The 12,759-nt window shown below is 37.6% G+C and overlaps 1 protein-coding gene across 5 annotated transcripts in view; it reads left to right on the forward strand.

Moving 5' to 3' along the window:
* The window catches only part of TOX3 (TOX high mobility group box family member 3), a 97,442-nt gene extending 86,829 nt beyond the window's left edge, over nucleotides 1-10,613 (forward strand). For 3 of the 5 annotated variants that reach the window (XM_075008601.1, XM_075008605.1, XM_075008606.1), the window contains 5 exons: nucleotides 1,866-2,135; nucleotides 3,575-3,802; nucleotides 5,525-5,605; nucleotides 8,407-9,126; nucleotides 10,053-10,613. In XM_075008601.1, the coding sequence (XP_074864702.1) occupies nucleotides 1,866-2,135; nucleotides 3,575-3,802; nucleotides 5,525-5,605; nucleotides 8,407-9,126; nucleotides 10,053-10,070 (1,317 nt within the window). In that variant the 3' untranslated portion in view covers nucleotides 10,071-10,613. Of the gene's footprint in view, nucleotides 1-1,865; nucleotides 2,136-3,574; nucleotides 3,803-5,524; nucleotides 5,606-8,406 lie in introns of all 5 variants that reach the window. The other 2 variants (XM_075008604.1, XM_075008602.1) reach the window with 1 other exon arrangement.
* Nucleotides 10,614-12,759: the final 2,146 nt, after the last annotated feature.

The raw sequence follows: 12,759 nt of genomic DNA on the forward strand, positions 1-12,759 counted from the left end.
ATTAGGAGGATGGAAAGTTGAGTGACCCTCACTTTCCATTACCAACCCCTGCAGTACCTACGGCCAGATTTTCCACACCTCACAGTTTTTAGAACTTGAACTGGGCAGCAAATGATTTTCCCATCATGTGAATATTTTTGAGACAGACTTGCAAAGGGAAGACATACCAAAAGCTTTAAAAAAATTGCACCAAAAATATTTTGTTTTGAGTTCTTTTGGCAACTTTTGAATATTTTGCTTTGATTATAAACTTCTTTTTAAATCTTTTAAGTCTAACTTAAATTTCTAAATAAAGTTGTTTCAAATTGAAAAAAATAATTAATTTTAAAAAGCAGACATGCAATGTTTTGAACTTTAACACATTTTTAAACATTGTTTTGAGTCAGGAAGTTTGTCAAATATGAAGTTGTTTCATAAACACTTTTGGTTTTGAAGAAGTCACTTTTTTAATGAAAAAAGGCTTTGTTGAAAATTCCTGACCAGCTCTAGTCAAATTCTTTGGGGCTAGCGTGATTCTTTGGTGGTAATTCCAAAAGAGATCAGGCTTATTTAGGCACTAAAATAAGCTCCAGATTGTCAAATAACCTCAGCATTTATTAGCTCCTACTGAGATGCTTCTGGCTGGTTTTTCAGGAAGCTCAGCACTCAGCAGGAAATTGGGGATGGACTGTAAATTGAGCACTTCTGAAACCTGCAGTTTGCTGAGGTTCAACGGTATTTCTTACGTGTTACTAATTATTCTGTAAATTATTAGCAATGAAAGAATTTTCAGAATCTTATTTGCTTCTTGCATTTCACTCTGTTGGGACAACATAGATTAGTCAGATTTCTGAATCAATTTATGAGAATTTTATTTTCTCCATGTATTAAGTATGGTCTACAAATGAGCATTTTTCATCTTACATGTCCTTTTATGGAATATTTATCTTTATATAATTAAAATAATAAAACCTAGTTACACACAGTGCTTGTTTTGTGCCAGTACTTGCTGGTACTGAGTACCAGCATCCCATCAGCGCCAGCCATGGGATTGGCTGAGGGGGAGGGGAACAGGGAGCTGGCAGAGTACCAGCACATCTTCTCTCTTACAAATGCTGTAGATACTGTACAGCTTTGTAAGAATGCAGACCTTGCTTCCAAGAGCTTGTAATGTGTGAAGACAAAAACCCCAAAAGTGTGGGAATTACAGACAAAATATGCAAGAAAAATAAGACCAATTGGGACATAGCATGTTAGTTCCACGTGCACTTGGTTATTTGTTTTTTTTTTTAAATTTTATGTGTACATATTAACTCTTTTGTAGGCTATTTGCAGGATGGGCTTTTAGCTGTGATTTTAGTTATTCGAACTGTGGACTACCATGCTGCAATGTCTGAGTTCCAGCCATTACAGGGCAAAGTTCCTTGCTTGAAATAAAAAAGATCTCCTTTCAGTCAAATTATTTTTTGCATATTTTTGTTACAGATAAGAGCTATGTAATATCTGAATTGCCATTCAGTAGGGGCAAATGCTTTTCTCTTATTTTCCATTCTGTTAACTTCGTGCATAGATAGCAGTTTGGGTGGACTCGGTTTCAATGTGTTCTCTGCACAGTCAGTCATTCTTTTCCCCTTTTTGTTTGTGTAAATATACTAGACCACAAGAACAAGAGGAAGACATTATGAAGGATAAGGAAATGATTGTTAATGCTCCAAAAATTGGTAGGGGGAATCTAGGGAGGACGTTGGACCTGACGCTTCTTTTAACTCATTTTTAAAACTGACTAGCTTTTATGTTGACGCTGTCAGGTAAATAAAACTGTTTAAACTATGTGTGACATTATTTTATGTTCACTGCTAAATATTTGCTCTTTCCATGCTTTTTAGGACCATAGCCATGCACAAGTTTCACAGTATCGCCAGGATCATTCTTTGATTATGAGATCTATTGTTCATATGACTGATGCTGCTCGGTCAGGAGTTATGCCTCCTACTCAGTTAACTACCATTAACCAGTCTCAGCTAAGTGCACAGCTGGGACTAAATTTAGGAGGCACTACCTTGCCACATACTTCTCCTTCACCTCCTGCAAGTAAATCAGCAACTCCTTCCCCATCCAGCTCTATAAATGAAGAAGATGCAGATGAATCAAACAGAGTAAGTTATAGCATGTGATGTAACATGTGACTGTATATAATATAGTTTTGAATAGATAGCAATGGAATTGCTGATTTTACAGCTGTGTGGCCAGGTAAAATATATAAAAAAATACAGTAGTAGAGTATATGATTGTGACAATATTCATATGCTTTGGATGGCCTCTTAGTAAAATTATAATTGCTTTTGAAGTGTCCAAAATATAGCGCTTTAGTGATTTTAAAAGGATATTTTAGATGTGTAATGTTATGTATATGTATGCATAAACCTATTTCTTTATGACAAATTTCAGATTTTATAGATGAGATCAGTCAGTCTGCAATATCTACTTAGAACAGTTTTGACATTTTAACATTCCTTGGAGTCGTATATTTAAAAATATGTGCATTTTGCTAGAAATAAAGGTTGACCTTTCCCTTTTTACAAAAGATTTAGTATGTCTGGAGTTCATTTCCACTGAGATTTAAATAGACTTGTTAGCAAGGGAACATTCTGGTCAGGTCCACGGAAATTAATACAAAAATTTGAACTATGAGGATTTATTTAAGGGTTGGGGTTCCATGTACCATCCATGCAGATCGCCTGGTGAAATCAGTGGGAATTGTGCATGGATAGTACATGCAGAATAGGGGTCATAATATACCAAAGTCATACTACAAAGAAAGTCCTTTTTTTACTATATCCCTCTGCTGCAACAGAGTATCATTTGAACAGCAGAATGGGGTGGAATGCCAGGAGCATGTACATGTGGTAAGCCCCTGCATGACGCATGGAAGGGTACTCAGGAGGGTCTCCTTTATGCCACTCTCAGGATCCCTGGCAGGAAACTGACTACATGGATCCATCAGTTCACGGCTTCTCCAGCCATCAACCCACAAGAAGTGGCTGAGTTGGGGAGCAGTAGCAGTGTGTGTTCACTGTAGCTCTGTAGAATGTAAAGACTGAGTCCATGGTTGCTCTGCAGCTGGAGGGAAGTACTTGTAACCCCTGACCCAAGCTGGAATTAACAGGCTTATATAAGGGACTAGGAAGTGCCCCAAGAAACTTATTTTTGTGCTTCTGTTGCTGAAATCTGCTCTTTTATAGAGAGCCCACACAGTACGTAGTGTATATCATGCATTAATTTTTATAGAATTTATATCCAGGACATGCCTATCCTATCTAATAATTAAGGGACTGAGTCTGTAACCCTTAGTAATATTGAATAGTTAGTATATACATATTTAGTTCCATTGAGGCCGGTGGGACTAAATGCCTGAGTTAATTGTACTTGGTTTGAGTATGGGTTGCATGAGAGGATTCTAAAACATTACCTGTCCATTACTCTTACTCATTTGTTTAATGGAACTACTGAAGATTTTCATGTACAAATACCTTCCTAACAATGTTTCAAGTGACTATATACCTTGTAAACAATGATTTTTGTTGCTGTTTCTTAGGCTACTGGAGAAAAAAGAGCTGCTCCAGATTCTGGCAAGAAGCCCAAGACTCCAAAGAAGAAGAAAAAGAAAGATCCCAATGAACCACAGAAGCCAGTGTCAGCCTATGCGCTATTCTTCAGGGACACACAGGCTGCAATTAAAGGGCAGAATCCTAATGCTACATTTGGAGAGGTTTCAAAAATAGTAGCATCTATGTGGGACAGTCTAGGAGAAGAACAAAAACAGGTAACAAACATAGAGAACAGTGATGCATAGTATATAACAAGAAGTACAATGAGAATCCTACTATTTACTTAGCAGGGAGCTGGATTGTCAGCTAGTGTCTATTGACATTGCTCCACTGAGCTATGCTGATTAACACTTCCTGTGGAGCTAATCACATGTTATAGGAGGTTGGTGGTGGTATCCAACTTTGATGTCCAATCAATTCATGTAGATGACTCTCTTGTCATCAAGCCCAGTCTTTATAGGTCGGTTTGGAGAAAGCATGGACAATGGCATCACAGTACCTTGTTATATATAATAATTAAATAATATATTATTAAAGCTTTTTTTTTGAATATTCTAGAAGAAGGGAAGGTGCAACACACTTCACATATCCTTTGCTTCTTTTTATGAACCTTTGTTACAAAGATCGTTAGGTTCAAAGCTTTGAAGCCAACCCTGCATGCCTCATTACATCAGTCTAGTGTTGGAAATTTTATTCATAGTTCATTTTAAAACTTAGTACAGTAGAATGAGTTTTCAGAGATGAGCTGTCTTCCTTAGGGGCTGTGTTTCTTTCCATAACCATATAACTCCTACGCATGAATTGAGAAAATAATAGAATCCTTGGGGTTCTGTTCTGCTGTTGATACTTCTGCAGAACCCCTATTGTTAGCAGAAGTTAGGTTTTCATGTTGATAAAAGAATACACTTCTCAGAGATAAGCAGAACAATGTGAAATAGAGAGAGGCAGGCATACTTATTGGCCCTTCGTAACAAAGTATGAGTTATTTCATAAAGTGGCTGACTCTGCTTTAATTTTCATTGGTTAATGAAGTTAAAATCTCTGATCTTGAAATACATTGTTTCTCAATTCTGAGATCTCCAATCACCCCTTAAGTTCCCGAATTTGGAAAACAGTTCTGTCACAAAGTATGATAGGTTCTTGTTTGGGATGTACAGTATATGATCTCTTCAGTAGATTTTCATCTTGCTAAATGTTAGCAGTTTAAAGGTGATTTTTTTCCATATACACAAAAATAAAAATGGGTCAGCTTTAGCTTAGCTCTGTTTCCATTCAAGTGTGTGGGCATTGAGTTAGGTCAACTTTTTCACCTTTCAAAATCCCACCTTTAATAGAGTGTGATGTTTTTCTACATGGAGTTCATCCATACCACCTAAAATGAATCTTTGCTTTTTAGAGATTTTCACTAGTTTTGTAGACTTCATTTCAACCTCATCTCTTGTAAGAGCATTTTAAATTGCATTCCTATCACGTTTCCCTGATAACTGATCTTACTAGAACATTTCTTTGATAGAAAGATGAGACAAGCATGGAAATCACTTCTTGGAGAAGGAGGCATCTTGCTGACACAATGTCATACTTAATACTACTGACTGCTAGCTAAGACCATTCACTATAGCAGTTTGTAGCAGTCATAAAACGATGTGATTAGTGATAACAAGGATTAGCAAAATAAAACATTAGGGTTCTGTGGTTAAAGTTCAAAGAGGTAGGCAATAACCTGAAAACTGAGATTCATGTGCAAGAGTAGTAGACACTGTACAGTGTGTTTCAGTGTAAGACCTGTTATCAACATTGAAGAAAAAATCATTTAAATGGGTTTCTTTTATATAGAGTGAAAAGCAGGACTATGTCTTTAAGTACCATTCTGGCAAGTGCTAGTTTATGGTGAAAAATTTATAAACTGAAGTTGGTGTTAATTTTTGTGTCTTTAACAGGTATATAAAAGGAAGACCGAAGCTGCCAAAAAGGAATATCTAAAGGCACTTGCTGCCTATCGAGCTAGTCTTGTTTCTAAGGTAAGCCTGATGGTGACTTCGGTCAAACCCAGGCTAGAGTTTAGCAATAGTTATTTAAACAGGAATTGTGTTATATGACTAAAAGTAAGCCTGAAATCCCAGAGTTCGTTTAATCTAGCTCTGAAACACTTTGTATAATGTTTCAAACAACATTCTGTTCTTAGGTTTTGCACATAGCCGTAAATCACAGTAATATTGGACAATACCCAAGCAAAATAATGCATGCCATGGTAAGCAACAGTTTGTAAAAGTAGAATTTGGTCATTACAAATGCATTGACTTTGAAATATTAGGATTTACAAACTATTTGCAGAGTATTCCAAATACACACTTTTTCAATGAGACGAAGAATATATTGGATATTGGTCAAGGTGGAAGATATGTGCTGAGGCCTATGTCTTTCTTGATATTAAGAGGTAGAAACGCACTCTGTTTGTGAATTGAGAAAATATCTGCAAATGGACAACTTGGCAGGGATCCACACTGAGTATTTTAGAAGAAACTGGAGTATAAAATTCAACTTGCAGTTTGATGAAAGTCAGCCTATAACATCCTTATGTGAGAAGTAACCTTTTAATTGACATTGTTGGGTTGATTCTAGTTCTTTCACATTTGAATACAAGCAACAGGTATATGCATACATCCAAGTGAAATATCTATGGAAGAGTTACTAGATACAATTAATATTCTGATTAAATGTCTCATAGAATAATTACAAAAGAATTCCTAATTCAAACAGTAAAACATCAGGAGACAGTACAAGAAAATGATGAAAATTAGCTTTCCAGAACACTTATATCCATGTAGAATTCAAGAATATCAACAAATCACAAGAGAAAGTGTTGAGCATTTATAATAATTCAGATGAAAAATACATACACTCCTGTAACTGAAAACAGCGATATACTAAGCGATATTGTCCACAGAACATGGCTCTTTATTATTTGAAGGGTTTGTTATATGAGACTACTACGTCACATGGGTACTGTCGAAAACGTTATCCTAATCCTCATTTTAAAAGCACCAAAGTTGCTTAAGAGCCAAAGTTTCGTACACGAAGGTTGCGACATTCGTGAATTTAACATTTGCGAATTCAGTTATTTGCAAGTGGCTCGTCATCCCCTGCACTATTGCCCCTGTGCAGTACGAGGCACTATAGCTGTCTGCGCAGTGCTGTTATTGCTGCTGTGTGGCACGAGGCACCGTAGCCATCTGTGCGGCATTGTTGTCATGCAGTGCAAGGCACTGTAGCCACCGGCACAGCATGAGGCACCATAGCCACCTGCGCTTGTGGTGCTGTTGCTGCCGTGTGGCATGAGACACCATAGCTGCCCATTCAGTAATGCTGCTGTTGCCATGGCACTGCTGTCACCGCCACATGGCACGAGGCACTATAGCTGCCCATGTGGTGCTTGTGGAGCCGCTGCGAGGTGCCCTAGCCACCCGTGCGCTGTGTCCAGATATTCGCGAAATTCAGCAATGGCTAGGGTTCTCAACACCCAACCCTCGCGAACGACATGGCCCTCCTGCACTACATATTTGTCTTGCTACAGTAATACAGTGGCTAGGAGCTCTAGTCATGAACCAGAAGTCAACTGTGCTACGTGCTGTACAAATGCAGGACAAAAATGATGGTCCCCATCCTAAGGGTCTTATGATCTAGCTATAAGACAAGAGAACAGATGGCTGTAGACAGGGAGAGTACATGGAAACCCGTGAGATAATACTGGTCAGCACGACAGGCCCAGATTGTAAAATGTACTGAGGTGCTTGATGATACAGGTAAGCATCCTGTGTTTTCAGAAATGCCTAAGTGCCTAACACCCATTGAAGTACCTTTAAACTTCAATCGTCTGTGATGACCTCAGACTTGATACGCTAATAACAATAGCTGAGAACCTTACTTTCTACATAGTTTCAGAGGGGTAGTCTTGTAGTCTGAGTCTTCCAGTCATCTGAGGGAGTGGGTCTTATCCATTAAAGTTTATGACCTAATACATTTGTTAGTCTCTAAAGTGCTATAGGACTGCTTGTTATGCATGCTATATGTCAGTTGAAGAGGTTTTGCCCTTCAGATCTGTCACAGGAAAGATTTGTGGAGAACAAATACGCAAGTGTACAATGTGTTGAGTTACGATATCCCTGTGGGTAGTTAACAGCAAGCTGCTGGGACAGATTCAGCTCTTCCACCCTGAAAACCGATTGGTTTTTGGTGGGGTTGCCAGGGTTCAAGGAGAGCACAATTTAGCTTCTTGTCAGAATCAGAACTTCAGTAACTTGTAACACCCTCCACAGTGGTGCATTAAATGTTGTGGATCAAGGAACCTGAGCCCTAATAATTTCTCTCTGTTAATTAATATTTTCTGGTGTGGGGGAGGCACTCTGTCTGTGGCAGCTTCTGGATATTTTTCTCCACATAAACAGTACCCCTTTTTGTTCCTTTAAGAATGTGAGGTCCCTTAAATCGATCTGGGTAACTCTTAGCCAGGATCCCTGCTGTACAGATTTCATTTAAAATAGAAGAAACAAGAAATGAGATAATAAATCTACTGAAACTTCTGTTCAGTAAAGCAGATCAGCTGTATTGTTCAAACTCTAAAAAGTGTTGTTATTCATAACTGACATAAACGACTATAACAACTGTAAGAATGCTGAGGACCTGTTCTCTTTTCTACTTCAGATAAAGCCGTTTACATTAACAGTATGTAAAGGCAGGAAGGGACTTCACATAAAATTGTAACCCTGATAATAATGCTCTTTTTGTAGCAATATCAGCTCTTGAATTTCTCTTTCAAATGCAGGCTGCTGCAGAGTCAGCTGAAGCCCAGACAATACGATCTGTTCAGCAAACGTTGGCATCCACTAATTTGTCATCCTCCCTTCTGCTGAATACTCCTCTTTCTCAACATGCAACAGTGTCTGCATCGCCTCAGACTCTTCAACAGTCCCTTCCTAGGGCAATTGCTCCAAAACCTTTAACCATGAGACTGCCGATGAATCAGATTGTAGCTTCTGTTACCATTGCACCAAACATGCCAGCAAACATTGCAGCTCCGCTGATAAGCTCTATGGGAACAAATATGGTCGCAACACCATCTTCATCGCAAGTAAACCCTTCCATGCAAACCCAGCAGCATCAGATGCAACAGCTACAACAGCAACAGATGCAGCAAATTCAGCAGCAGCAACTACATCAGCATCAAATGCATCAGCAAATCCAACAACAAATGCAACAGCAGCATTTTCAGCACCACATGCAGCAACATTTGCAGCAGCAGCATCTTCACCAGCAAATGAATCAGCAGCAAATGCAACAGCAGCTGCAACAGATACAACTTCAGCAAATACAACAGCAGCAAATGCAACACATGCAACACCAGTCCCAGCCTTCTCCTCAGCAGCATTCTCCTGTAGCCTCACAGATGACCTCACCCATCCCAGCCATTGGGAGCCCTCAGCCAGCACCTCAGCAGCACCAGTCTCAAATACAGTCCCAAACACAGACTCAAGTATTGTCGCAGGTTAGTATTTTCTGAAGATTAATGCTCTTGCAACATTGCTTTGCATTCATCAACGGGGCAGGGGTTAACCATACTTGGATGAAAACTGTAAATTGTTGATGGTAGTTATGCAGAGATGCATAACAGATCGAACAATCCTTTAAAGTGTCTATTAGATAGGCAATAAAGAACTACAATGTAGCTGTGTATCATCCTTTAGCTGACTATAAATCATTTTGTTAAAAAGGTTTAAAAAAAGCTGTGCTCCTTTTCATGTGATGGCCTTTTTTAATTTATTTAAGCTTTACCTACAATATGTGAATCAAATGGTCTGAAAAATACTTGGATGTTATGACTGCAAAATGGCCTCTCAGAATTATATAATGTAACCTGTCTTTTTCTAAAAGGGTGTGTCTACACGGGCACAAATCTTCGAAATAGCCATGCTCATGGCCATTACGAAGATTACTAAAGAGGCACTGAATTGAATATTCAGTGCCTCATTAGCATTAGGTCACTTCCGGCCGCGGTGCTTTGAAAGCTCCGCTTTCGAAAGCATGTGGCTCGGTGCTTTTCCTTTTCGAAACCACCTGCCCCTTTCGAAATTGCCTTATTCCGATCAGTGAAGCGCTGTGGCTGGACGTGTCCTAATGCTAATGAGGAGCTGAACGTGCAATTCAGCGTCTCATTAGTAATCTTCGAAATGTGGCTATTTCAAAGATTTGTGCCCATGTAGACACAGCCAAAGTGAGTAATGCACTTCAAGGCAGTTTAAACTCATGAAGCCCTTACAAGCACAGTTGTAACTACCTGTAAAATGATGATTGGATTTCGTACAATCACACTTGTATGATATGAGTAGTTAATGGCATTTTTTGTCATGAAAATAATGTAAATCACAGATTTTTGCCAAAGCTCATAATTTTTTCTTTCCTACATTTTTTCAGAAAAACAAATGCAAGTAGCTAAACTTAAAGGGTTGACCTGTCCTTTCACTTCGATTTTCTCCAAATAAATCTACCATACTTTGTAACAAAATATATATCCACACTGTTACACTGTTATGTTAATTCCAGTTACAAAACAAATGTGAATATTATACTCTGTGTTTAAGTGATGAGTTTCAGATTTAAAACACTGTATTTTTAAAAGGGAAATGCACTTAAATAAAACTGTTATTACAAAAACTGAGATTAAAAATGCAAGAGTTTTTAATATGCTGTAATACCAGTAGAATATTTAAAAGAAGCTCCACATCTGAATAATCAATGTAAATATTTTCTTTAAAAGTTGTAAGTTTTCATATCATGTGATGTAAAGTTTTCATAAACGAGGCTTTAATGTAAACATTGGTAACATGAGCTATTAATTGCTACATTGCTTATTGTGTTTTTAAGCTGTTTTATACTTTTTTATGAGTTATGATAGCAGCAATTAAGTTGTTTGTATTTTGCTTATCTAAAATAAATGCTTTTATCTTGCTATAGAATAAACACATTTCAGTAAAACCAGTGGACTGGAAGTGTTTGATGCAACAATCAGAAAAAATCTTCAGTGTTGATAGTACTGTTGTTAAAAACTAACTTAATTCTCCCATCTGACTTTCATTTTCTGAAGCATACTGCATATCTTGGTACTGGGCAAAGTTTGCAGAGCCTGTATATGACCGGCTCTGGTATGTGTACAAGTGTCCACATTGAAACGTGAGGAAACAGCATATGACTTTTGTTTAGAGTCTTTAACTGACTCCACAGGCACAGTATAGAGGGTAGCATTACAGAACATTCACAATATACAGATAACATGAAAGGCTCTGCTAGAGGAAACGAGGTAGCAGAATCTGGCAGACTACAGGTTGGACCTCTCTCATCTGGCACCAGTAGGTCCCAAGGGTGCCAGACGAGAGAATTTGCTGGACAACGGGAGGTCAATATGCACATTACCATTTTGGGGTAAATTGCAGCTAAATAACAGCATAGAACACACAGCTAGGTCTGGTTGCTGTAAACAAACTTTATGGGACCATGGGAAACTTGGCCACACACCCATGATAAGTGGTCATCCAGCTAACTAAAATCATGCTGTATTATGGAGTTTGCCAGACAAAAGAGTTCCAGATTAGCGAGGTTCAACCTGTAGCAGTATTACTAAATAATCCTCAATCAAAATTCTGGATTGTTTTTTTTTTTTTTTTTAAATGCTGAACTTTGTTGAATTTCAGATCCAGATACATCTGTTGCCACAGATCCATAGTTCTGTCCCAGGCTGATTTAAAACCTTGGATATGGAAATCCTGAACTTTGTGATTCAGGCTCATCTCTATTAGTATTGGTATATATTGGTAGATAAAGAGGTGATATATAGGGCTAAAAAACAAAGCATGTCACATGGCACATTTGGAATTTTCCTGTACTGTAGTGTTAAGATGCTGGTGCTTTTTATCCATTCTCATTTTTGAAAGGGAATAGAACTCCTCCTTTCTCTCATTTCTTTCCCTGTAATAGCGGCACTATGAGTGCCCTGTGACCACTATCCCCAGTTGTCTTGCATGATTAATTACAGCATCTGTCCTGTCAGAAACTATAATGAAGAGGTCTTGATAAAAATTGCAAATTACCACTGGCAACAATCTAAAACTGCTTATGATAAAAAAAAGTTAAAAACATCAAGTTTCAAGCCTGAGCAGAATCCTAATCTGAAAAGAATGAGCATGTTAGAGGTGATATCCATGGCTACTGAACTCCGGACAGGACCTTAAAAAATGGAATATGAATTCCTAAAAAGCTTGTTACAATTGTGAAAAGATTTACTATATATTGTGAGTTATTAATGATTAATTCTGCTTTCAGTATTTCATAATCTTCTTGTCCTTCATTATGTACAAATATTGAACAGCAAGACATTCTAATTATAAATTTATGGATTTCTTGGAGCAGACAAATTCACATATAAATTGAAGTATTTCATAATAGGTGGTAGTTGACAGGTACCAGTGTTTGAAATAGTCTTACTATGATATCTAATTATATCTGGAGAATGTTTACTGCATACATGAGGAAGACTGCATGTATTAAAAATGTCACAGCAGAGGTTGCCTGTTCTATTTTTCAGTGTGTCAGTTTTAACCACCCTTACAAAAAATAGGAATGATTTTATAGTCTATTTGAAAACCTTTAGACAAACATCTTCAAAAATAATTGCTAAATTGCATGTGACAGTAATTGTGTATTAGTCTTATAATTGTCATTTTGAAGACCTATGAAGAATTGTTGGGAAAATGTCACTAGTAATAAGAGTTAATTACAACTGAAGTCTGTTTTCAACTATTTGAAGTTCTAAGCAGGTGTTATTACCCTCATTAAATGATTTCATATATTCTGGGTGTTATCACATTTGATTCACTGCTGCTGAACTATCGATGGTCAATTCCAGGAAAAATAGTTTTAATTACTGTAGTTTAAATAATTAATCATTAAGCAGAACTGTACATATTAAATGTCAAGACTTGAATATTAGAAAACTACTTTGCCCCTACTAGTTACAAAACTATGCTTCACATAACCCACAATAGCAGAACATCTTGTATTTCAAATTGTAAAAATTAGCATTCATATGCTTCAGGTTTGAGTACACAATCATGCTGTTACAGGTCAG

The sequence above is a fragment of the Carettochelys insculpta genome, chromosome 14 (assembly GCF_033958435.1).
Source record: "Carettochelys insculpta isolate YL-2023 chromosome 14, ASM3395843v1, whole genome shotgun sequence".
Classification (NCBI taxonomy): domain Eukaryota; kingdom Metazoa; phylum Chordata; order Testudines; family Carettochelyidae; genus Carettochelys; species Carettochelys insculpta.